At 41.3% G+C, this 27863-nt stretch overlaps 1 protein-coding gene across 2 annotated transcripts in view; it reads right to left on the bottom strand.

Moving 5' to 3' along the window:
• Positions 1-2680: 2680 nt before the first annotated feature.
• ZNF10 (zinc finger protein 10) overlaps positions 2681-27863 on the bottom strand; it is a 31519-nt gene continuing 6336 nt past the window's right edge. The window contains exons 1-5 of one of the 2 annotated variants that reach the window (XM_008005350.3): positions 20411-24273; positions 19501-19592; positions 11220-11346; positions 10455-10550; positions 2681-6600 (exon numbers count right to left, since the gene is read on the bottom strand). In XM_008005350.3, the coding sequence (XP_008003541.1) occupies positions 5135-6600; positions 10455-10550; positions 11220-11346; positions 19501-19533 (1722 nt within the window). In that variant the 5' untranslated portion in view covers positions 19534-19592; positions 20411-24273 and the 3' untranslated portion in view covers positions 2681-5134. Of the gene's footprint in view, positions 6601-10454; positions 10551-11219; positions 11347-19500; positions 19593-20410; positions 24274-27863 lie in introns of those variants that run through there. The other variant, XM_008005349.3, reaches the window with a different exon arrangement.

The following is a 27863-nucleotide window of genomic DNA, read 5'->3' as shown; positions in this document are numbered from 1 at the left end:
GCACTGTGCTGCCATTTTGGACTTAGGACTCCGTGTGTGAGATTCAGTGTATGCCCTCTCTGTAGCAATGCCATCATGTGGTCTCCAGGCAGCTACTATGTTGGTCTTAGGGCCCGTGAGGGTTGAGAAAATTTCCCATGCTAGGATTGCAAGCAACCATTGTGGAAATGTGGACTGCTGGGGAATCTCTCACACACCCTTTCCTCACATTGGGGTGCTTCTCTGGGTTCTCAGCCCATCTCCAGTGGCTGAGCAGGCTACCTCACCTCCCTCTGCTTCCTTGCCTTAGGTGTTTTCTGTCACTTCTCTGTTGAATTATACGTTCTCTCTTAGATGATCTATTCAAAGTGTGATTATATACTTGCCATTTGCGGTTCTTCTTTGTGAATGAGGTATCAAATGCCTTTAGTCAGTCATTTTGAAGCCCACCCTCTAAACACAGGTTTTATATTCACTAGGAAATCAAAAATACTGTGTGATTTCCTTATGATGATTGATTGCTTTGTTGTGATAATGTAGAATGAAACCTGCACTATCTCCAAGGAACGCCTGTAATCTGTTCACTTTTTAAAATTTACTTTCTGTTCCTCACACTATATAATTCCAATTGACATTTATTTGATACTCCTCACAGAATGCACAAAGCATATTCTTCCTGCAACACTGCCTCAACAAAAAGGGAGTAGGAGCTTTAATCCTTCATCGGGATTTTATGTTTTTCTGATTTTTGTTAAATGTGAATTTTATCATGCTCAAGAATGTAGGTTTTATGACCAAAAAAAAAAATTTCCAGGGGTTTACTTTGGTTTTAAAACTGTTGTTTGAAGTTATAGTTTTTTTCTTAAGCTTTAAGCATAGATTACAAAACTAGGCCGGGCGCGGTGGCTCTCGCCTGTAATCCTAGCACTTTGGGAGGCCGAGGCGGGCAGATCACGAGGTCAGGAGATCGAGACCATCCTGGCTAACACTGTGAAACCCTGTCTCTACTAAAAATACAAAAAAATTAGCCAGGCTTGGTGGCGGGCGCCTGTAGTCCCAGCTACTCGGGAGGCTGAGGCAGGAGAATGGCGTAAACCCAGGAGGCAGAGCTTGCAGTGAGCAGAGATTGCCCCACTGCACTCCAGCCTGAGCAACGGAGCGAGACTCCATCTCAAAAATAATTTAAAAAAAGATTAATTTCGGGAGGACTGCCATCTTAACAATACTGAGTTTTCCCATCCTTGACCAAGGTGTATTTCTCCATTTCTTTTGTGTTATTTATTGTTATAATATGTTCCTTAACTTCTTCCAGCAATGTTTTATACTTTTCACTGTGCAGGTCTTTCATGTTTCATTAAATTTACCTAAGTATTTCACATTTTTTCTATCATTGTAAATGGAATTCTAATTCCATTTCCTAATTGGTCACTGTTAGTCAAAGCTGCATCATTTTATAAATCCCCAACCATTTCACAGACCCTGGTCAAGGCGAAACATTCTACAAGGTCTCGGACCATGAGAAACATTCTATCTAACCACCTGACTCCACAAACACCTTTATCAAATCCTGCCGGGCAGCAAGCCATACCACCCAGACCCCTTCCACCCAGACCTACAATTACCCTAGCCTGAAGGCAGCAGTGGGCTCCGACACTAAGCTGGTCCCCTCTCTGCAGGTTTTTGCTGGCAATAAACCTGTGTTTCTGTTGAGCCACTAACTCTCTCTTTAACCCTCACCTTTCCTTCAAAACCTAACTTTTTTCTATCATTATAAATGGAACTGTATTTCCAATTTCATTTCCTAATTGGTCACTGCTAGTATATAGAAATAAAATTGATTTTTGTAACCTCATATCCTATGACCTTGCTAAATTCCTTTATTAAGGTTCTAGTTGTTTTTTTGTTTTTTTAAACGGAAAAAGAAGTCTCATTCTGTCACCCAGGCTACAGTGCAGTGGTGTGATCTCGGCTCACTGCAATCTCCGCCTCCCTGGTTCAAGTGATTCTCCTGCCTCAGCCTCCCAAGTAGCTGGGATTACAGACGTGCATCACCACGCCCAGCTAATTTTTGTATTTTTAGCAGAGATGGGGTTTCACCATGTTGGCCAGGCTGGTCTTGAACACCCAACCTCAGGTGATCCACCCGCCTCAGCCTCCCAAAGTGCTGGGATTATGGGCGTGAGCCACCGTGCCCAGCCTCTAGTTACACGTATGAGCCCTCACACCCCTTTTTTGGAGACAGGGTCTCACCCTGTTGCCCAGGCTGGAGTGCAGTGCTGTGATCATAACTCACTGCAACCTCAAACTCTGGTCTCAAGTGATCCTCCTGCCTCAGAGCCTCTTAAGTAGCTAGGACTATAGGTACGCACCACTACACCTAATGGTTAAACTTTCTGTAGACACAGGGTCTCGCTATGTTGCCCAGGCTGGTCTTGAACTCAATCAGTCCTCCTCCCTCAGCCTCCCAAGTCGTTGGGATTATAAGCATGAGCCAACACACCAGACCTTGGTATGAGCTTTTGAAGAAAAAAGAAATTCCATCACTGAGGAGATTATTTTCCTAATTTTAAAAGTAAGATATATTATTTCAGGAGGCTTTGGAAAGAACTGAAAAGTGTAAAAATAGAAAAGGAAACACCAATTTTCCCAATATATAGGCTACTATTAATATTTTGACAAATTTCCTTAGTTTCGGGCAACATTCATTTTTTACAATACATTTATTTTGACATATTTGAGCTTATTCCATATTAACAAGTATTTATCATGCTTTCGTTGTAACACACAATAGCATTTTTCCTGTTACCAAACTTTCTGCGTACATATTTTAATGCCTGCATAATATTCTATTACACAGTTATGCCACAGATATTATGCTAGTGCACATTTTTTCATTTTGCGAATTATGCAGTCATAAATATTTCAGTGATCCTCATACATATTTCTGTCTTCATTACAAGTTAGATCCTTAAGGTGTTAACAATAGTAATATTATTAATAGCACCTAAGTGCCAGGCACTCTTTTATGTGATTCATACATATCATCTAATCCACATGACAACACTTTGAGGTAGATACTAGTAGTATCCTCATTATACAGTTGAGGAAATTGAGCCACAGGTTATTAGAAATGTTCAAAGTCCCAGTTAAGTGACTATTCTCCCTTCATGAAAACCATTTCTGATAGGCATGTTATATGTTGGCACGGTATGTACACAGTGAGAAGAGCAGCAGGAAACACGGAACCCAGGACCTAGTTCTGAGTCTGACTTCACGGAAAATATGAGACCTGGGCCAACTCACTTGATCTCAATGACAAGTATGAGCTAGAGGCTGTCATGTTCCTTGTAGTTCTCAAGTCTCCTGATTCTAACCACCATTTCTAGGTTTTTCCTGAGAGAGAGATCAAGATCTCTGGTTGGCTTCAGCAATACTTCACCTATCATTCAACAATCAATCATTAAGCATCTAATATTTCTGCTAGGAAATGCAGAATCATGGTCAGTCCCTATATACAACAGATTGATTTATAGAATGAAACAGAAAATTAAAACAGATCCTCTTCCTGAATCTTTTGTGGGTTACTAACTTACCAGAGAATCTGAAGACTGTGATCCTCTCCCTAGAATGGAAAACCTTTGTGCAAACAGAATAAATGTGTATACAACATTACAAGTTGTTTATTGATCCTCAGGAATGAAACCTACATCAACTATTTGTCAGTGATTTTCCCAGGTTGTTGAGTTCTGATTTAGGCAAAAGGGGAAAACCATGTATGACAGTGAGAACTCAGTAAATTTTTATAAGCACACAAGCAGATTTCAATTAAATAACAGACATTAGGGTGGGGCAATAATATTAATAATCACAGCCAGTAACTACAGAGAACATAATATATGTCAGGCACTATTCTAAGCTGTTTCTGTTTACTCATTTAATACTCACCATAATCCTACTAGGTAAGTACTATTATTATCACTAATTTACAGAGGAGGATATCAGTAAGTTTGGCACAGAGAAGCTAAGCAGCATGTTCAAGATCACCCAGTTAGTGGGGTTTCAACCTGGGTAGTCTAGCTCAAGTCTATGCTCTTAAATACTAATCTTTCTTTATAAAGATAAAAGACTACCTTGAGACGGAGGGCATCTTTAGGCCGTGCTCTGTTTATCACACGAGGACACTTGCTCTAAATATTGTTTAAATACTTGTTCCCACTAAAATTGGGACCCCTCCCTGATATGTCCAAATACCCAGTGTTCCCCTAAGTCCTAACATCCAGAGAATTACTGTGTTTTTAAATTATCAGGAGCTTTTGCAATGCTAAAAAGAGTGGAAAAAGTGGAACTCTGTGACCCAAAACAATTTAGAATAGGAAAGCTCATTAACAGGTGGTACTCAAAAGCTTCTTTGATGGTAGAATACAGAAACTAGATATCCTCTTACAATATTTAAAAGTTTAATTATTACAGCAACATTAAACAGACTATAAAACTCAAAGTCCCATTATCTAACAAATCAATTCTCTTCAATTATCTATATACTTCCAATTCTTGCCCACATGCAAATATACTTAAAAATGGGTTAGTACTGGTAGTGGAGATGTGTTGTTTTTAATTGTACTACATTATAAGCATTTTCCTTGCTGTTAACCAAAATACGGTTTCTACCAGACACAGAAAACATACCAAACACTACTAAATGTCCCAGAAGAGAGACAAAGTCAAGTAAACAATGACATATTGACTGAAATATTATTTTCCATCTTTTGTTGCATTAACTGTATCATTTCTTAATTCTCAGCAACAACTCTCCCTACAGTAGCATACTCATTTCTTTTCAAATGAAGGGGTTCTTGCTCAACAACTCACCTATTTAATAATTCCTTCTCAGATTCTAGCATTTAAGACTTGGTCAAGAATGCTCCCAGGCCAATTACTTCTGTAGGAATTTATGAAAAGAAGAAAATCTGATGGATTTGTGTACTGAAATAAAATCTGTGGTTTCTTTCCCTTCTAGGACCAATTATCTAATGTGCAAAATGATAGTAACAAGACTGAAAGCATTTCCACATAGATTCAATTTGTACAGCATATATCCAGGAGTTCTCCAATGCAAAATAAAGTTATTGCTCTTTGTGAAAAATTCCCGTATTTATTAGTAAGCATTTTCCCTCATATGATTTGCCTGGTATCCAATAAGGTTAGAGGTATTAACAAGCACTGTCCCACACTGATGGCATGTTAAGAACTGCTCTCCAGTGTGAGCTATCTGATGAACTATAAATGGAGAGTTCTGGCTGAAGATAATGCCACACTGATTACATTTATAGGTCTCTTCTCCAATATGAATTCTCTGATGCTTAATGAGGTCATTCTTCCGGATGAAGGCCTTCCCACACTGACAGCATTCATATGGTTTCTCTCCAGTGTGTATCCTCTGATGCACAATAAGGGCAGAACTCTGGCTGAAAGATTTTCCACAATCATGACACTCATATGGTTTCTCTCCAGTGTGGGTTCTTTGATGTGAATAAAGGTGAGAGCTTCGACTAAAACATTTTCCACAATCCTTACACTCAAAAGGTTTTAGTCCAGTGTGAATTCTATGATGCACAACAAGGTGAGATCTCTGGCTATAAGACTTTCCACATTCATTGCATTCATAGGGTCTCACTCTAACATGGGTTCTCTGATGCAGAATGAGATGTGTGCTCTGTCTGAAAGACTTCCCACATTCAGGACATTCATAGGGTTTCTCTCCAGTGTGTGTCCTCTGGTGTCTAATAAGCCTAGAGCTATGAACAAAAGACTTCCCACACTGATTACATGTGTACAGTTTGTCTCCTGTATGAGTTCTCTGATGGGTAACAAGGTGAGAGAACCAGCTGAAAGATTTACCACATTCTTTACATTCATAGGGTTCCTCGCCAGTATGGGTCTTTTGATGTCCAGTGAGGTGAGAACTCCGGCTGAAAGATTTTCCACATTCTTTACACTCATAGGGTTTTTCTCCAGTATGAATAAGCTGATGCCTAGTAAGATTAGAGCGCCAGCTGAAGAGTTTTCCACACTCCTTACATTCATAGGGTTTCTCTCTATGTATGCCCTTTGATACACCAAGAGATGAATCATGAGTAAGAGAGTTATCATTATCAGGGCATTTGTAGGATTTATCACCTGTGTGAGTTCTTGCAAACTGAATAAGGTGAATGTTTTGACAGAAGGTTTGACCACATTCATTACTGTTACTTGCACAGCTTTCCTGATGACCATTAAGAACTAAATCATGTTTTAAACTTTTAGTATGTGAGTCACGTTTATGGAAATACTCTCTCAGTACCAGCTGAGCAGGAAGAAGACAGTTTCCCCCATATTTACCACTTTCAGAGACTCTCTTCTGAGTAAGTACTTTCTTTTGGGTGAATGCCACTTGCCTCAAATGTCTCTCTGGGTTTTCCTGATACTTGTCTAACTGGTCTTTACATTTCCAGACTTCTTCTAATGACAAATACCAGAGATCATTCCTTGCCATTCCTTCCATTTTAATGTCACAGGATTGCTTATCTTTAAAAACGCTCCTGCTGGAAACTGATGATTTGATTTCAAATGCAGTCTCTGAATCTGAAAGAAATGAAAATCTTCATGTAACTAAAGACAGTATTAAAGTGAGAATGTTAGGAAGTATATGGAGACAAAGTCTGCAAGATGTACACAGTTGCTTTCAAATATGGCTTTATAACTTTGATAGAGAATGAGAAAAGGAAGAATGGAGCAGTAAACAGTAAATGCATTGGGGTATACAGTACTCAAAAGGGGCAAAAGGAGTAAGGAGAAGCCACAGGACTCAGGATATCAATGGTGAGGGTAGAAATAAGGGAAATTACATAAAAAGGACTGCACTTCCATTTCCTAATCCAGAAGTTAACAATGCAAGTTCCTCACCTGTCTACTTGTTGTCAGGACTGTCCCCTGACACACATTCTTCACATTACTATCAATTTAGTATTCTTTTTTTTTTTTTTGAGACACAGTTTCGCTCTTGTTGTCCAGGCTGGAGTGCAATGGCGCGATCTCGGCTCAATGCAACCTCTGCCTCTCAGGTTCAAATGATTCTCCTGCCTCAGCTTCCCAAGTAGCTGGGATTACAGGTGCCTGCCACCATGCCTGGCTAATTTTTTATCTTTTTAGTAGAGACAGGGTTTCACCATGTTGGCCAGGCTAGTCTTGAACTCTTGACTTCAGGTGATCCACCCACCTTGGCCTCCCAAAGTGCTGGGATTATAGGCGTGAGCCACTGCATCCGGCCCCATTTAGTATTCTTAAACCATGAATACAGACATACATCAGGCAATGCTTTTTATCTAAATCACAGAAGCACTACAGAACAACACCCAGATGACTGACACAACAGACCTGTCAGAGAGGTTGCATGACAAGGTGGAAGAGTAACTGCACAAAAGTTACCAAGATACAAGTTCTAATCTAAGTTTTATACTATTACTAGTGGTGAATTTAGACAAGTTGCTAAACTTTTAAGAATTCATTTTGCTTATCTGTAATTTAAGGATGACAGTATCTGCTATTTCAGATTATCATATTATATAAAGCATGAGCCTATTACAGTCTCTGGCACATTTATGGTCAAAGCAGTAAGATTTACAATAATCATTATCATTCTTCTCATTTTCTGTTTTGATTTCTTTGTTCTGAAACATAAGGACTTAACAACCGATAGGACTACTACCACAAGATGTGAACTTAGAATCTGAGGCCTGACCCATACTCTCTTAGAATTTCTGCCATCTGCTACCTGTGTATATTACTGCAAATTATTTCCCTTGAATAAGAGCTTTATCTGTTTCTCAGTGTCTTTCAGGTAAAATGTATAATCCCAAACCTAAAAATTACACTGATAATACCACTTCATCTTACATGAATGGGGTGACATTGATAATACCACTTCATCTTACATGATGGGGTGACATTCCACTCTTACCTAGTATTATGGGTTAAACTGTATCCCCCCCAAAGAGGTATGTTGAAGTTTTAATCCTCAGATTCTCAAAATATGACCATATTTGGAAATACAGTCTTTCCAAATGTAATAAGTTATGAGGTAGTACCAGAAATAGGATGGGCCCCTAATCCAATATGGTGGTCCTCATTAAAAGAGACACACAGACACAGGGGAAGAGACCATGTGAATATGGAGACCAAGACTGGAATGATATATCCGCAAGCCAAGGAATACCTGGGGCTAGCAGAACCTGGAAGAGATAAGGAAAGACACTCTCCTAGAAGCATAACAGACCCCACTGACATCTTCATTTTAGACTTACAGCCTCCAGCTGTAACATGATACATTTTGGTTGTTCTGAGCCACCTAACTTCTGGTTCTTTGCTACCGCAGCCCCAGGAAACTAATACACCTGGTAAATGATCCCTCTGCCAGGCCTGGTCCCTAAATGACTTCCTTATACAATCCCACCCCCACCAGTCCTCACTGTCACTTAGCACTTTGTTAGTTCCTAGTTTTCTTTCCCATCCTGATGATTTTTAATAGGAAATACACCACCCTTTCCCCCTCTTTCCACAATCCAGAACATCATAAACTCTTGTGGAGAAGTTTTTCAAACTACAAATGCCAACTGGAAGATTTTATGAAGAATATGTATAAGCGGGGTGCTGAGCACTAATGGAGGACAATTCTGAGTGGAGAGTTTGATCATAAGAATGAGGTGCTTTATTAATATCCTAAAATCTTCCACATATTATGTAACATAGCCATGCCAGTAAGTTATTGCTGAAGTTTATTGGACCCATTAATCAACTAATCATCTGATTTTTAAAAATTATCACACATTATATTTTTTGTTTTGATAATGAATTTCACAGCCTTGTAGATTCTGTAAAACTCCATGCATTTAAGCCCATGAAGTCTGAGTATTTCTTTTTTTTTTTTTTTTGAGGCAGAGTCTCTCTCTGTCGCCCAGGCTGGAGTGCAGTGGCGCGATCTCAGTTCACTGCAAGCTCCGCCTCCTGGGTTCATGCCATTCTCCTGCCTCTGCCTCCCGAGTAGCTGGCACTACAGGCGCCCGTCACTACGCCCAGCTAATTTTTTTTGTACATTTAGCAGAGATGGGGTTTCACAGTGTTAGCCAGGATGGTCTCGATCTCCTGACCTCATAATCCGCCCACCTTTTCTCAGTAAAAATATAAACTGCTGGATCCAGTTAATAATTGTTATTTTTGGATACTTGTCAATAGACATTTAGGAGAGCTTACTAGATGAACAAATAGAAAAGAAAGAAAGAAGGTAAGTATTAAAGAAAATATAACAATATTTCCTCCCATGGTCCCAAGGCAGTTGAAAGACTTGCTTTGAGACAGCATTTTGATATAATCAGCTACAAGGCAAATACTAAAAAGTAAAAAAGAGCTTATGATAATATTTTAAAGTAGAGATTTAAACTAAGTGGAAGTTCAGAAGAGGAAGAGGCCAGTACTTAACGAGGAATCATAAAAGGCTTCATGGGAAAGAACTTGAGGCTACATTACAGGACAAGTAAGACTTAGATTTAATTTACATCACACTCAAAGTCTGAGATGCAGGGAAATGCCTAGAAATAGATTTTTAAAACATTAAATACAGAACTAGATAGAGGCTGGGCATGGTAGCTCACGCCTGTAATCCCAGCACTTTGGAAAGCCGAGGTGGGCGGATCACTTGAGGTCAGGAGTTCGAGACCAGCCTGGCCAACATGGTGAAACCCCATCTCTACTAAAAACATAAAAACTAGCTGGGCATGGTGGTGCATGCCTGTAATCCCACTACTTGGGAGGCTGAGGCGGGAGAATCACTTGAACCTGGGAGGCAGAGGTTGCAGTGAGCTGAGATCACGCCACTGCACTCTAGTCTGGGAGACTGAGAGAAACTACACCTCAAAAAAAAAATAAAAGATCTAAAGTACAGTAAGAAAAACCGGTGTTTCTATGAGCAGCCATTCTGGAAAGGAAGGAGAGTTGAGGCAACAGGAATTATGAGCTTTCTGCAGCAGTTTTCTACCTGACAGAAAACACACTCTCAGAATAGGTGGTAAGAGTCCTACTCCGGAGCTTGCACAGATAACTGAGTTGTGGGAAGGGGTCACGTGAAAGAAAGAGAGGCAAAAATGCAAGAAGTGATTCTATGACAAACAAGAGCACAAGAAGATAGGTTAGTGGTAATAACGGTAATAATCAGGAGAGCGACATGTGCGGCGCTGAAACCAAGCACGTCAACAGACGGAGAGACCTTTGCCTCTCAATGCAAATGGAATATAAAGATTGGCAGTGGGGAAATAGGGGCCAGATAAACTCACTCTTCCCATGAAGAAGGACCTGTGAGGAGGGCCAGTTACCACTATCTCTAGAAGTGCTAGCATCTCACAGCTCATCTGGGCTACTGCCTATGACAACTCTTGTCTGGTCCTCACCAGGATGGGCCTCTTGGTGAATCCCTCTCTCCACCAGCCAGGGCTCTTCTCCCTTCTCCAACCGTAGGATCACATCTGGCTTAGTAAGCTGATAACCTGTTCACAGTGAAAGACAACAGGGTAAGAGTCAGGGGAGCTCTGGGGCAGGCACAAAGAAACATCTCAGATTCAACCTGACCCCCCAACCCTCTGCAGGACTGGCAGGGACTCTAAAGTTGACAGAGGCAGGAAAACCTTTTTTATTTTATTTATTTATTTATTTAGAGACGGAGTCTCACTGTATTGCCAGGCTGGAGTGCAGTGGTACAATCTTGGCTCACTGCAACCTCTGCTTCCCAGGTTCAAGTGATTCTCCCGCCTCAGCCTGCCAAGTAGCTGGGACTACAGGCACGCGCGACCACGCCCAGCTAATTTTTGTATTTTTAGTAGAGACGGGGTTTCACCATGTTGGTCAGGATGGTCTCAATCTCTTGACCTTGTGATCCACTCACCTCGGCCTCTCAAAGTGCTGGGATTACAGGCGTGAGCCACCACGCCCAGCCGGAAAACTTTTTAAAGAGGCATTTTTTAAAGAGGCATTTTTAAAACTTCAATACATTAAAACAAGTTTTCCACAAAAGCTGGAGTAAAAAAACCCTGTTCTATGCCTCAAAGAAATGAGGTCTCTGAACGCCAAGCCTGTACTCTGATAAGATATATACTTCAAGGTCTCGTACCTTTTGATCAAAGGAGAACCAAAATCTTCAAAAACAGAGCTAGTCTTACCCAAGGAAACCAAGTTCTTATAGTTCTCCAGCATCACATTTCTGTACACGATCTGCTGAGCAGTGTCCAGCAGCTTCCACTCCTCCCTGGTGAAGTCCACAAATACATCCTTGAAGGTCACCAGTGTCTACAACATCAAACACATTTGCATTGCACCAGATATGTATCTTTGCTATCCCCCTTTCCTGACTGCTAACAGGAAAAGAAATTAAGCTGACAGCACTGGGGCAGGTAAAGTGGATGGACCCCAATTTATTCAAGGAGTGAGTACTATTTATTCTGGTCAGGTCATAAAAGGAATGGCTATTAGGTACCTACTGTCTGAAAACAAGTTTTATATGATGCTTTAGGTTAAAAAAAACTGTCCTAAGAATTTTTATTTAAATTAAATTTTAAACAGCTATGGCAGGGTGAATCATCTATTCTCCCAAAAAGTTAACCCACTTTTACACTATGTAAGATAAAAAACCTAATTCGAGTACACCTTAATGCTTAAGAGATTTACCACCCTAGCCATATTTTATAACCTAAAATAATTATCCTAAACATTTTTCATGACCATTGGTAGGTACTAAAAAACAATGGAAGAGTTGGAAGATTATATTTTAGCAGTAGCAAAACAATTAGACAAAGAAACAGGAGATAGATGCAAGGTCCTTATCAGCCACATCAAAAATAAGTGTTGATTATATCTAGAGAAAAATCTATTTGAGTGACTGAGGGTCTCCCATCAAAGACTATAAAGGTCAGAAGACAGTGGAATAATGTTTGTCTGTTTTTAAATACTGAAAGAACAGACAAACCAGAATTTCTATATCCAGTGAAAATATCTTTCAAAACTGATGCAAAATAAAGATATTCTCAAACGAACTAAAACTAACAGAATTTGTTGGCAGAAGATCTGCTCTAGAAAATGTGCTGAAGGAAGTTCTTCAGGCAGAAGGGAAATGATACCAGAGAGAAACTTGAAATCTCAGAAATGGAAGATAAATAACAAAAACAGTAGATATCTGGGTAAATATAATAGATTTGTTTTCTTCTCTTAAATGTTTCAAAAATATATAGAACAGCTGAAAGACCTGTAATATTTTCTGGTGCAGTTTCTCAATACACACACAACTTTAACATAAAGGGAGGGACATAAAGGGACCTATATATTGTAAGGCTTCTAGATTTTGCTTGAAGTGGTAAAAATTAACTCTAAGTGGACTGTAAAAGATTAGGTATGTATATTCTCATTCCTACAGCAGCCATTAAAAAGTACAAAAATATAAAGCTAAAAAACCAAGACATTAAGTGAAATACTAAAATATATTCAAATAATCCAAATAAAGGCAGTAAATTAAGAAGTGGGAAAAGATATACAGAGAACATATAATAAAATAACACACTGAAATTCAATAGTATCAATAATAACATTAAACAAAAATGGTCTAAACATAACAATTAAAAAACAGGTCGCCAAAATGTATTAAGAAAAAAAAAAAGCAACCGGGTGCAGTGGCTCACACTTGTAATCCCAGCACTCTGGAAGGCTGAGGCAGGTGGATCACTTGAGTTCATGAGCTCAGGACAAGCTTAGCAAAATGACAAAACCCTGTCTGTACAAAAAATACAAAAATCAGCCAGGCATGGTGGCATGTGCCTGTAGTTTCCGCTACTCGAGAGGCTAAGGTGAGAGGATCACTTGAACCCAGGAGGCAGAGGTTGCAGTGGGCTGTGATCACACCACTGTACTCTAGCTTGTGCAACAGAGTGAGAACCTGTCTCAAAAAAAAAAAAAAAAAAAAGGCAACAGCAAAAACTACAAGCCTTGAGCCCAGGAGTTTCAGACCAGCCTGGACAACATAGGGAGATCCTATGTCTACAAAAAATTTAAAAAGTAGCCAGATGTGGTGGCTCAAGCCTATAGTCCCAGGTACTAGGAAGACAGGTGGGAGGATCACTTGAGTCCAAGAGTTTGAGCCAGACTACAGTGAGCTGTGATAACACCACTGCACTCCAGCCTAGACAACGAGACCCTGCCTCAAAACAAACAAACAAACAAAAAAACCACAAGCCTCGACTATCTGCTACCTAAAAAAAAACATTGGACCGGGCGCTGTGGCTCACACCTGTAATCCCAGAACTTTGGGAGGCCAAGGCGGGTGGATCACCTAAGGTCATGGGTTCGAGACCAGCCTGACCAATGTGGAGAAACCCTGTCTCTACTAAAAATACAAAATTAGCTGGGTGTGGTGGCACATGCCTGTAATACCAGCTACTTGGGAGGCTGAGGCAGGAGAATCACTTGAACACAGGAGGTGGAGGTTGCAGTGAGCTGAGATACCGCCATTGCACTCCAGCCTGGGGAACGAGAGTGAAACTCTGTCTCAAAAAAAAAAAAAAAAAAAAAACCAAAAACCGAGTGCAGTGGCTCAAGCCTGTAATCCCAGCACTTTGGGAGGCCGAGACGGGCGGATCACGAGGTCAGGAGATCGAGACCATCCTGGCTAACACGGTGAAACCCCGTCTCTACTAAAAATACAAAAAAATTAGCCGGGCGAGGTGGCGGCCCCTGTAGTCCCAGCTACTCGGGAGGCTGAGGCAGGAGAATGGCGTGAACCCGGGAGGCGGAGCTTGCAGTGAGCTGAGATCCGGCCACTGCACTCCAGCCTGGGCAACAGAGCGAGACTCCGTCTCAAAAAAAAAAAAAAAAAAACACAATATTGAATACAACCTAGAGAAGTTACAAGTAAAAGGACAGAAACAGATATACTATGGAAACACTAATCATACGAAAGTTAGAGTGGCTGTATTAATATCAGACAACATAGAATTAACAACAAAGAATATTAGCAGAGATAAAGAGGGATATTACATACTGATAAATGTGTCAATCTGCAAAAAAATTTCAAATCCTAAATAGATCAAAATGTGACACATAAATTCATAAAATTTCTATAAGAAAACATAGGAAAAAACATCTGTCATTTTGAGTTCTTCAGGGGGTTCTTAGCAGTGATACCAACAGCATGATCCATAAAAGAACAAACTGATAGGCCAGGCGCGGTGGCTCACGCCTGTAATCCCAGCACTCTGGGAGGCCGAGGCAGGAGGATCACCTAAGGTCAGGAGTTCAAGACTAGCCTGGCTAACACGGTGAAACACCATCTCTACTAAATATACAAAAATTAGCTGGGCATGGTGGTGCATGCAAGTAATCCCAGTTACTTGGGAGGCTGAGGCATGAGAATCGCTTGAACCCTGAAGGCAGAGGTTGCAGTGAGCTGAGATTGCACCACTGCACTCCAGCCTAGGCGAGAGAATGAGACTCTGTCTCAAAAAAAAAAAAAAAAAAAAAAAAAAAAAGAACAAATTGAAAATTGACAAAGTGAGCGCTTCACCAAAACTAAAAATGTTTTTTCTCTTCAAAAGACATTGCTAAGAGAAGGAAAAGACAAGCCAGAGACCAGGAAATAATATTTGCAAATCACATTATCTGACAAAGAACTTGTACGTGTAAGGTACAGAGAACCCTCAAAACTCAATAAGAGGCTAGGCACAGTGGTTCATGTCTGTAATCCCAGCACTTTGGGAGTCCGAGACAGGCCTCGGGAATGCCTCGGGATGGCCCGAGTTCAGGAGTTTGAGACCAGCCTGGGCAACACAGTGAAACCCCGTCTCTACTAAAATACAAAAAAAAAAAAAGAAAAAAATTAGCCAGGTGTGGTGGTGTGCGCCTGCAGTCCCAGCTACTCGGCACGCTGAGGCAGAACTGCTCGAACCCAAGAGGCAGAGGTTGCAGTGAGCTGAGATCGTGCCACTGTACTCTACTCCAGCCTGGGCTACAGAGCAAGACTCCATCTCAAAAAAAAAAAAAAAAAGCAACTCAGTAAGAAAACAGACTAGTTTGAAAACTGAGCAAAAGACTGAAATAAACATTTCACCAAAGAAGAATATAGGTAGTTGGTAATAAATAAGCACATGAGCCGGGCGTGGTGGCTCAAGCCTGTAATCCCAGCACTTTGGGAGGCCGAGGCGGGCGGATCACGAGGTCAGGAGATCGAGACCATCCTGGCTAACACAGTGAAACCCCGTCTCTACTAAAAAATACAAAAAAAACTAGCCGGGCGAGGTGGCGGGCGCCTGTAGTCCCAGCTACTCGGGAGGCTGAGGCAGGAGAATGGCGTAAAACCAGGAGGCGGAGTTTGCAGTGAGCTGAGATCCGGCCACTGCACTCCAGCCTGGGTGACAGAGCAAGACTCCGTCTCAAAAAAAAAAAAAAAAAAACCACATGATGCTTAGTGTCATTACTTATTAGGGAAATGAAAGTTAAAACGACAGTGAGATACCGTAAAGACACTTATTAGAAAGGGTAAACTTTTAAAGTGTGTGACACCAAGTGCTGGTGAGGATGCAGAATAACTGCCACTCTCACACATCACTGTGAGAATGCGAAAATGCTACAACCACTTTGGAAAATTTGCATATTTTTCATAAAGTTAAATCTATACTCTTGGCACACACCTATCATTCTCTTGGCTAAGTACCTGAGTGTGAAAATTTATGTCCACACAAAAACCTGTATGCAAATGCATAAACCTGAGAAAGGGCTTTATCTAAAATTGGCAAAAACTGGAAGAAACTCAAATGTCCCTTAACACGAAATGCATAAACAAAGCGTCGTACAGCCACACAATGCAAATCTACTCAGCAATAAAAAGGAATATCCGACTGACTCATGCGACAACAGATGAACCTCCGATACATTTTGCTTCATGAAAGGAGCTAGAGGCCACATGCTATGTGATCCCATTTATATGACATTCTGGAAAAAGTAAAAATCAATAGATCAGTGGTCAAGGGGCTGGAGGGGGAGTAAGCATGGACTATATACAAAGGGGTTGCACATAGGGAATTCTAGGATCATGGGTTTGCCCTGTAACTTGGTGGGTTTTTTTGTTGTTTGTTTTGTTTTTTTTTGAGATGGAGTTTCACTCTTTCACCCAGGCTGGAGTGCAATGGTGTAATCTTGGCTCATTGCAACCTCCATTCCTCCGGTTCAAGCGATTCTGCTGCCTCAGCCTCCCAGGCAGCTGGGTTTATAGGTGCCGGCCACCACGCCCAGCTAATTTTTGTATTTTTAGTAGAGACGGGGTTCCACCATGTTGGCCAGGCTGGTCTCGAACTCCTGACCTCAGGTGATCCACCCTCCCCCTCAGCCTCCTGAAGTGTTGGGATTACAGGCATGAGCCACTGCGCCCGGCCTGCTCTGTATCTTGAATGAAGTGGTAGCTACACGACTATATACGTTTGTCAAAAATCACAGAACTGTAAATCCAAAGGGGAAAACGTTACTGTATGTAAATTGAAACATAAATAAAAATATTTAAAATGGAATGTTCTATGAGATCTGTATGCTGGATATCTTCTCTCCTTCCCTCCAGGTTTCCTCTCCACCCTACTCTGTTCCCAGGGAGGGCGAGCTGTGTGGATTATACCAAAGATTTCTCTTGCCCTCTGCCTTTCTGATTTATTTCACCAATGGAGATCACCAGTTGGATATGGCAAGCTGCCCCAGTGCAGTGGTGGTGACGTGATGGAGGTACATTCCCTTGACAGATGGGAACAGCCTCTGTGAACCACAAGTCTGGTTTCCAGAACCTGTCCCTGTTCTCATCCCTTCAGGCCTAATGGTGATGACACTCTGCTCCCACCTCATTCTCGTATTACTGAAGTTAAGTGTGCCTGCTACTTTCCGCTAGTCCTTGACTCATTCATTGCTGTTCATGGTTTCAAAGAAGCCTGCCCAGTTTTAACTTAAGTGGCTATCTGATTTCTGGTCTGGTGGTTTTAGCATTCCCATAAGAAATACACTGCACTTTTACTGTAAACACAGAGACAAAGCATGTCATGGTGACACTACTAAAAGGAAAGGTGCATGAGATGTTAGTTAATAACTGGATTTGAAATCAGGCGAACCCGTGGTCAAATCTGTACATCTTAAATTTTTTTTTTTTTTGGCGGGGAGCAGCGCAGGGGACAGAGTTTTGCTCTAACATCTGGGCTGGAGTGCAGTGGCATGATTTTGGCTCACTGCAACCTCCGCCTCCCGGGTTCAAGCAATTCTCCTGCCTCAGCCTCCTGAGTAGCTAGGACTACACCACTACACGCCTGGCTTATTTTTGTATTTTTTAGTAAAGACAGGGTTTTACCATGTTGGCCGTGCTGGTCTCAAACTCCTGACTTCAGGTGATCTGCGCACCTCGGCCTCCCAAAGTGCTGGGATTACAGGTATGAGCCACCTCACCTGGTCTGCACACTTTAAATTTTGGATTGGATGATGTTTGTTTATTTAACCTCACCACGAGTCAGTTCTCTTAGCTGTAAAATACCATCTGTCTCATAGTATTATACACACTAACACACAGTACAATACAGTGTTAAAGAAGACAGAGACGAGAAGTGCCATCCGCTGTAGTCCAGCATATACAGACATGCTAAGAAGGTATATAGACTAAGTATGCTTTCATTCCTCCTAATACTTTTGAAATCTCGTGTGCTTCCTGTTCTTTGCTGGAAGTAAGCATTATCCTGAATTGTGTTGTTTATTGTTTTTTAAATGCCTTTATTTCAATTGTAAATGAATAACTGTTTGGCCAGGTGGGGTAGCTCACACCTTTAATCCCAGAGCTTTGGGAGGCCAAGACAGGAGATTGAGATTGGCTAACACAGTGAAACCCTGTCTACTAAAAATACAAAAAATTAGCCAGGCATGGTGGCACATGCCTGCAGTCCCAGCTACTTGGGAGGCTGAGGCAGGAGAATCACTTGAACCTGGGAGGTGGAGGTTGCAGTGAGCTGAGATCGCACCACTGGACTCCAGCCTGGGTGACAGAGCGAGACTCTGTCTCGAAAAAAATAAAAAAATAAAAAATAACTGTTTGCAAATACCTGTTTTTGAATTTTTGATCAGCACAAATTGCTGATCTTTTTCTTGTATTAGCCTTAGCCTCCAGTCCATTTTAAATATAACACTCATCTCATTCTATTCTGTCATATTTTCTACTACTATTCTACTATTTTTATTTTGTATATATTTGAAAATTTCTATAATAAAAGAAGAGAGGGAAAGACCAAAGCCCACAGTGATGTCTTCTTCCTAACTCACCGTTTAGTCAATAGAGCAGCATGTTACAGTTGAGTCATGTTCTCATTCCTGCAAAACCATCTTTCCCTATACTGTACACATTGGTTTTCATTTTAACTCGCAGAAGACTCTGGCTCAGCCTCCTTCACAAGCTCATCAGCTCAACCAGCCTCATCAGTTATCTCTTGGTATTTGTTTCAGTTCTTGTTGGCCTTGTTATCACTGTGTATCCTTCTGTGAGGAGTCTCATTAGCCCCATGCAAACATATCTGTGTTGCAGTCAGTGCCAAACAGGCCTAGAAGGCCCACACTGCCCATATTCCCCTCTTGGTTCTGTGTTTGGGCTGCACTAAACTGCTTTTACCTCTTCAAACAGGCCATGCTCTCTCAAAAGTCTGGGCCTTCACAAACGCAGCTCTCTCATATTTCTTTGGACAATCACAAGTCATCCTTAATGTGTTGGCATAAATGTCATTTCAGCAAGTTTTCTTCTGAACCTTTAAATTATTTAAATATCCTCATGTTAAATGCATATGCCAAACACCTGCCCAGAGCACTCCAATGTGGGGCTGAGCCCTCCAGACAGGCCAGGGAACCTCGGCTCCAGTCTCACCTTCCTTCCCCAGATTACCTGTCAAGGTCTGCGTGAAGGACCCTCCAGAGGAAGAAGCTGAATAGGCACCAGAACCAGTCTCTCAGCCTGGATGTCCCCAGGCCACACTGCTCACTGAGGTTCTGTTCTCCTCAGAGTTCTTTGCACCTTGTTTGCAGTTATCCTTTGATAACTATGTAACTTGTCCCTGAGTTCCTCCAAATGGGTTCCCCACGGAGGAATTAACACAGTAAGCACCACACCCAGGACAGTCAGGCCTGAGAGAAACCACAGAGACACATCAACATTCCCAGTTCTCTCTTCTTTTTGAGAAGAAGTCTGATGTCACCTCACTTGATTCCCACCAATGTTACTGTTAAACTTGCGTTGTGTTTCTTTTGTATTAAAAGGAAATAAAACTACAACTACAAATAAAGTAAACAAAAACCTAATCCTCGTCTGCTGGAGAAGAAGATATAATTTCTGAAGTTCTCTGGCAAAGGGACTAAAACAAAAAGGAATTCCCAGTTGGAAACTGGGGAGAAAGCACAGCTTACCTGGGACCAGGCAGTTAGTGACTTAGCATGCATGTCCTCCTTGTTCTTGATGATACTTCCTTGAGTGATAGCAGAGTGCTAAGAAGACAAAGCTAGGAAAAAGAAAGAAACATAAGTTAAGTTTGCTATGACTGGGAGGCTCCCTAAATTGACAGCCTAAACTTCCTCATACCAGCTGGGTATGACACAAACACCCACTATACACAGGAACATCAGAGACATTCTATAAGCAAATCTACAGTGCCCGAAGCTCCCTAAGATTAGGAAGAGAAGAGCTACATAAATTGCATTTTTACCCCTTAATCTCTGGAGTTCCATACCACATTTGAAGATTTAAAACTGAATGATCCTACTTACCATTACAAATTTTTTTTTGAGGGGAAAAAAACCAAACCTGACCTAAACTAACAGTCTCACTTTACAGATTAAAAAAACAAGGTTGTCTCCAGCTGGTCACAGAACGGAAGCCAGAGATTGAAGCCCAAGAAAAATGTGATGGACCATTACCGGCTTGAAGATGGAAGGTGCAGTGTGAGGAACATGGCAGTCTCCAGCAGCAAAGAGCAGCACCAGCTGAAAGCCAGCTAGGAAGCAGGGACCTCAGTCCTGCAGCCACAAGGAACTGAATTCCACCAAGAAGAGTGAGCTTGAAAGTGAATTTTTCCCCACAGCTTCCAGATGAGAACTCAAGTCTAGGTGACAGACCCTGATTTCAGCCTTTGGACACCCTGAGCAGAGAACCCAGCCATGCTGTGCTTGCACCGCTTCTAACCAACAGAGCTGATAATAAGGAAGTGCTGTTTGAAGCTGCCAAGTTTGTGGTAATATGCTACACAGCAACAGAAAACTAATATAGCCAATTACATTTTAAAAACAATTTAAACATTAAGGAAAAATATTGTATATTTACCTATGTAGTCACCATTTGCCAGTGCTGTTTACTCGTGTGTGTAGATCCAGATTTCCATTTGGTTTCATTTCCTTTCTCTCTGAAGCACATTCTTTAACGTTTCTTGTAACAAGGGTCTCCTGGTGATAAATTCTTTCAGCTTTTTTATAGCTAACAATGTCTTTTTGGTGCCTTTTTTTTTTTTTTAACAGCCATATGGTACAATTCAACCATTTAAACTGTGTATTCAATGGGTTTTGGTATATTATATAATTCTTAAAATTGTAGTAACATATATATATATATATATATATGGGTTTTTTTTTTTTTTTTGCCATTTTAACTGTTTTTAAATATCCAATTCAGTGTCATTAATTACATTCACAGTGTGGTGCAACCATCACCACTATGTAATTCCAAAACTTTTCCATCACTCCAGAAACTCTGGTATCCACTGATAACTCCATATTCTCCCCTATTCCTCTGGAAGCCCCTAATCTACGTTCTGTCTCTACGAATTTGCCTACTCTACTTAGGTCACATAAGTGGAATTATACAATATTTGCCCTTTTGAGTCTGGCTTATTTCACTGAGTATACATTTTTCAAGGTTCGTCTATGTTTTAACATGTATCAGAACCTCAGTCTTTTTTAATAACCAAATATTCCATTGGTTAGAGACTACATTTTGTTACCCACTCATCTGTTGATGAACACTTGCGTTGTTTCCATCTTTTGCTTATTATGAATAATACTGCCATGAACACTGGCATACAAGTATCTGTTTGAGTTCCTACATTCAATTCCTTTGGGTATACACCTAGGACTGAAACAGCTGGGTCATATGGTTTTATGTTTAACTTTTTGAGGAATCACCAAACTGTTTTCTATAGTGGCTGCATCATTTTTACATTCACACCAGGAATATATATGCATATTCTAATTTCTCTACATCCTTGCCAAATACTTGTTACTCTACTTTTTTAAATTACAGCCATGGTAGTTGGGATAACTGTAGCTTTTACATTTCCCTAATGACTAATGATGTTGAGCATATTTTCACGTGCTTACTAACCATTTGTATATCTTCTTTACAGAAATGTCAAGTCCTTTGCCCACGTTTACAATTGGGTTGTTGTGTATTGTTGAGTTGTAGGCATTCTTTGTATATTCTAGATATTAAACTCTTATCAGAGACATGATTTGCAAATAGTTTCTCCCACTGTTTTTGAGATGGGGTCTCACTCTTTCACCCAGGCTGGAGTACAGTGGCACGCTCTTGGTTCACTGCAACCTCCACCTCCCAGGTAATTCTTGTGCCTCAGCCTGTAGCTGGGATTACAGGCATGCAAAGCTAATTTTTTGTATTTTTTAGTAGAGACGGGGGTTCACCATGTTGGCCAAGCTGGTCTTGAACTCCTGACTTTAGGTGATTCGCCTGCCTCGGCCTCCCAAAGTGCTGGGATTACAGGCGTTGAGCCACCGCACCTGGCCTGTTTCTCCCACTCTATAGGTTGAGTTACTTTTGTTGTTGAAAGACGTTTTTTCCTGAACGTGTAATTCTATTTAATAGGTAGACAGTTGTTTTTTTCTTTCAGTACTTTATAGATACAGTTCCACTCTTCTTAGACGTCTTATTTCTGGTAAGAAATCCAACGTAATCCCTTATTCCTCTGTATATAGCATGTATTTTCCTTCTGGCTACTTTTGAGATTTTCTCTTTTATTGATTTGAGTAATCTGATTATTATTTTCCTTGGCATACTTTTCATGTTTCTGGTGTTTAGGGTTTCTTGAGCTTCTTGAATTTGCGGGTTTGTAGTTTCATTAAGTTTTGACATTTCCAGTCATTATTTCTTCATATATTTCTCCATCTCTCCTTTACTTTCTTCTTCAGGGACTCCAATTACTCATACAGTAGCTACCTGATGCTATCTACAGCTTACTCAAGTTCTTTTCATTTTTTTTCTGGTTTCTTTTTTCTCTCTGCATTTAATTTTGGATAGTTTTACATTGCTATGCCTTTAAGTTCACCCAACTTTTCTTCTAGAAATGTAATCTGCTGTTAACCTGGTGTATTTTCATTTCAGACAATATGGGTTTTCTCCCTAGAATCTCAATTTTTTAAAATACTTTCTATTGCTGTATTTACCTTCTTAGCAATATGAAATACATTTATAACTATGTTTTACTGTCCTCCTCTGCTAATAGTAAGATCTATGTTAAGTCTAGATGAGTTTCAAATCATTATTATCGTCTTCACTATGGCCATGTTTTCATCTCTTTGCATGCTTGGTGAATTTGATTGGATGCCAGATACTGTGAATGTTATCGTACTGGATGCTGGGTATTTTTGTATTACTATAAATTTCCTTAAGCTTTCTTTTAGGATGCAGTTAGGTTACTTGGAAACAGTTTGATCCTTTTGGGTCTTTCTTTTACAATTTGCTAGATAGATTGAGCAGTGCCTAGTATAGGGCTAATTATCCCCCACACTGAAGCAAGACGTTCTTGATAGATACTGATCGGGTAGACACGACCTATCCAACGCTCCAGGAATTGGAAGAGTTTTCCAGTCTGGCTGGTGGGAATAGACGCTCTTCTCAGCCCTATGTGAACAACAGATACTGTTCCCAATAATCCTTTAGAGGACTCTTTCCCTGGCTCAAGTAGTTTCCTCACACGTATGTACTGATCTGTATTCTGCTGAATACTTGAGGGAGAACCTTTGCAGATCTCCAGAATTCTCCTGCTGTAAGATGCTCTCTTACAGAGGCCATATTGCTTTTACTTTTTTTTTTTTTTTGAGATGGAGTCTCGCTCTGTGGCCCAGGCTGGAGTGCAGTGGCCGGATCTCAGCTCACTGCAAGCTCCGCCTCCCGGGTCCACGCCATTCTCCTGCCTCAGCCTCCTGAGTACCTGGGACTACAGGCGCCCGCCACCTCGCCCGGCTAGTTTTTTTGTATTTTTTAGTAGAGACGGGGTTTCACCATGTTAGCCAGGATGGTCTTGATCTCCTGACCTCGTGATCCACCCGTTTTGGCCTCCCAAAGTGCTGGGATTACAGGCTTGAGCCACCGCGCCCGGCCTAAAATGCAATGTTTTATAAACTTCTGCTTCCGGCCGAGATGGAACACGAGAGAACAGAATTAACCTCTTCACCCAACAGCAAAACAGACAAAATATATTAAACAGTGGTTTTCAAGACCAAGAGGGATAAAATAGTATTGACCTCATAGGGTTACTGTGGGAATTAAATAAGTTAGTATTTGTAAAACATAGAATGGTGCCTGACACGTGGTAAGATTAAAAAAAAAAAAAAAGACGTCTAGTGACCCAGTAACACAAGTGTCTTTCTTTTCTTTTTTTCAAAATCGAGGCCTCATTCTTGTCACCCAGGCCCGAGTGTGGTGGCATGATCATAGCTTACCACAGCCTCAAACTCTTGGGCTCAAGTGATCCTCCCTCCTCAGCCTCCCAAGTACACAGAACTACAGGTGTGAGCCACTGCACCTGGCTTTTTTTTTTTTTTTTTTTTTGAGACAGGGTCCTTACTCTGTCATCCAAGCTGGAATACAGTGGCACAAACACAGCTCACTGCAGTCTTGACCTCCTGGGCTCAAGTGATCCTCCTGCCTCAGCCTCCTGAGTATCTGGGACCACAGGCACATGCCATCACGTCCAGCTAATCTTTAAATTTTTGTAGAGACAGGATCTCACTATGTTGCCCAGGCTGCTTTCAAAGTCTTGGGTTCAAGCAATCCTCCTGCCTTGGCCTCCCAAAGTGCTGGGATTACAGGTGTGAGTCACCATGCCCAGCCTGGCTAATTAAAAAAATTTCTTTTGCGGCCGGGCGTGGTGGCTCAAGCCTGTAATCCCAGCACTTTGGGAGGCCGAGACGGGTGGATCACAAGGTCAGGAGATCGAGACCATCCTGGCTAACACGGTGAAACCCCGTCTCTACTAAAAAAAAAAAATACAAAAAACTAGCCGGGCGAGGTGGCGGGCGCCTGTAGTCCCAGCTACTCGGACGCTGAGGCAGGAGAATGGCGTGAACCCGGGAGGCGGAGCTTGCAGTGAGCGGAGATCCGGCCACTGCACTCCAGCCTGGGCAACAGAGCGAGCCTCCGTCTCAAAAAAAATTTCTTTTGCAGAGATAGGGGTCTCATTATGTTGTCCAGGCTAGTCTAGAACTCCTAGCCTCAACTAGTCCTCGTGCCTTGGCCTCCTAAACTGCTGGGCCTCTCAAAGTGCTCAAAGTACAGATGTAAGCCACTGTGCCCAACCAGCAAGTATCTTTCTAGAGTTTCTTTTTAACATCCAATCAGTCACCACGATCTGTAAATTCCCCCTCTTAAGTGTCTTCCATCCATCTCTTCCAACTCCTACTGCCATGGCCCTGTTTCAGGCCCTCATAATTCTTGACCTAGAAACCTCCTACTTGACTTGTTTGCCTTTGGTCTCTCACACTCCAGTGAGTGTCTGCAGCAACATCATCTCTGTAAAACACAGAAGTTTCACTCCCTGTTTAAAATTCCCTTTTGGTCTCCCAGTACATATAGAAAAATGCACTAAGTCCTTGGCATGGATTTAGGATCCTCTGTGATTGTGGCTTTTCTACCTCCCTAAGCCCTAAATGTTTCATCAAACTACCATACATTTCCCTATAACCATGCTGAACCACTTGAGTTGCCTGAACACCTTTATCTATGCTATTCCTATGCCAGATCCGTTCTTCCTTTTCTTGTCTCTTGGTAAAACCTTATCTATGTTGCAAGATCAAACATTATCCCTTCTTATGTCATTACCTAATTTCTCCAAGGAGTTTTAGTGTTTCTTACTCTTTGCTCCTACAGCCACCAAAAGCAGCAGCAACAATGACTGAATTACAGTACAGCAAGAGAGATCCACAATTAGCTGACCAAAGGGTCATGTCCTTATGAAGAGAGGTCTCTGACATCAGCTACAGGTCTCTGTCCTTACCCTGTTTTTAATCCTTTCACCAGCAATATAAGTAAAGATCAGTTACAAATTTTTTTTTTTTTTTTTGAGATGGAGTCTCGCTGTGTTACCCAGGCTGGAGTGCAGTGGCGTGATCTTGGCTCACTGCAAGCTCCGCCTCCCGGGTTTAAGCCATTCTCCTGCCTCAGCCTCCGAGTAGCTGGGACTATAGGCACACATCACCACGCCCGGCTAATTTTTTTTTTTGTATTTTTAGTAGAGACGGGGTTTCATCATGTTAGCCAGGATGGTCTCGATCTCCTGACCTCGTGATCCGCCCACCTCGGCCTCCCAAAGTGCTGGGTTTACAGGCTTGAGCCACCGCACCCGGCCTACAAATTTTAGCTGACAATGAAGGCAATGACATACTATTTAAGGAAATTAAGATATACAAGTGGATGCTATATATACTTTGTATGGATGTTATCACAGGAGTACAAGGTTCCTTTTAAGAAGTCAGATAAAGAGGTGAATGAACCCAGATGGTTCCTTTATTCATCCCTTTTTACACCAGACATTAACTGAGTACTTACAATATGCCAAGTACCATTCTAGGGGCTAAGAATAGAGTAGTGGCCATTCAGACATGGGTCCTTCCCTCATAGAGCTTGCTTTTCAAGATAAGCAAAGGCTGAAGTAACTGGAAATACTCAGCCTGAAAAAAATTACTTAAAGGAAGCAAGAAAATAATTTTCACACATTTGTACATCCTCTGCTCGGAATAATATTTATTCTGAGTTGTTGCACAGGGCAGGATTAGGACATATGTGTGGAATCACAAAGAAGCCAATCACAAGTCAATATATGAGATATTGTTAATCAAATGACATATCTGGAAATAGTACTGGCATCCTAGGGAGGTTACTGTGGTCTCAAACTCCTGGGCTCAAGTGATTCTCCCAAGGCGCAAGAACTACAGGTATGAGCCACTGCACCTGGCTAATTTTTTTTTTTTAGACAGAGTCTCAACATTTCTGGTCACTAATAAATTTTCAATAGGATCTCATTTAAAAACAAACAAAACTACAGTAAGGTTGCTGGTTCAGACAGGCATATAAGGTCCACTCTGATAACTACCATAATTATGAATAACTTAGGTTAGGTCTCACTCAATTCTAATTTCCCTTAGCAACTACTTCTAGATAACTCATTCAAACCTTTATCTAACCCAGTGGTTGTAAACTCTGGTTGCACACTGGAATTGTTAAGTATGTTTGGCATTTATTGATACCTGAGTCCCACACCAAGAGATTCTGATTTAATTATCTGAGAAGAGGTTAAGGATTTTTTTTTTTAAGAGCTCCACCTGGTACAAATGAATGTCTAGCCAAGGTTGAGAAACACAGGTGTAAACCATTATTTATTTAATTCTAGGTTTCTACCATTCTCGAAGTAATCAGATCCATCACAAAGGATCCTTTTATGTGACTGGCCAAAACTGACTTCTCTAAAGTATCACAGTCATTCTCAGAGCAGGGATACTAGCAGAAGTTTTGTTTATTTTTGAGGAAACACTTGGTAAGTTAATAACTATCTTAGTGGTATAGATCTGGAACTTCCGCCATTTTAATAAATCATTACCGAACACTTATGTTTCTAGCTCTGTATCAGGCCCTGAGGATAGAAATGTGAACAAGGCATTTATCCCTTACCTCAAGCAGCTCAGGCTAGTTGAAGAAACTGAAAACACACTTTACAGTAGAGTTTGATTACTGCTATAATAATGGCAATGGACAAGGGCTCATGGGAGCATAGAAGGTGGTTTCTAACACAGCCTAATGGTTTCAGGGAGGAATGGGCTGAGTGTCAGAGCTGGTTTGGTAGGTAAGGGAGGATGGGGAACATCGTGAGCAAAGGCAGTGCCTGAGAAGATTATGTGTAAGGGGAAGAAGTTCAATACTTCTAGTGCATATAGTTTAGGCCAGGGAACAAAAAGAAACAGGGCCAGAGGTGTGCAAGGCGAGATCTAGGTCACAGCCAGCCAAGAATGCCATTCGCAAAAATGTGGACTCTTTCCTAAATGTTATAAGCCAGGAAACAATATTAGTGTCTTCCAAGTGCTCTTCTAGGGGTACCTGTGTAATGGACTAGAGGAAGCTATAATAGTAGCAAAAAAAAAACAGGTAGGAGGCTAATACTTTAATCTAGAAGATTTGGGAACACAAATTAAGGCCATGATGGTAGAAACGGAGAGCAGGTAGATTTGGGTATGATCAGTGTGTCCTGGAATTTGACTGAAATTAAGGCCATGATGGTAGAAACGGAGAGCAGGTAGATTTGGGTATGATCAGTGTGTCCTGGAATTTGACTGAATGTGGGTGTGAGAAAGGGCTAGCGGCCTCACACGACTCTCAGGTTCCTGTGTGACTAGATGGAGAACAGTATCAGAAGGGTTAGGTATCAGAGAAATGATGTGATTGGTTTTGAACATAGTGAGTAGGCCACACGAACACAGTGAGTAAGCCACAGAGAAGT

This window comes from Chlorocebus sabaeus, chromosome 11 (assembly GCF_047675955.1).
Source record: "Chlorocebus sabaeus isolate Y175 chromosome 11, mChlSab1.0.hap1, whole genome shotgun sequence".
Lineage (NCBI taxonomy): Eukaryota > Metazoa > Chordata > Mammalia > Primates > Cercopithecidae > Chlorocebus > Chlorocebus sabaeus.
Note: the sequence above shows the minus strand (reverse complement) of the source record. Positions and strands in the feature narration are given on the sequence as shown.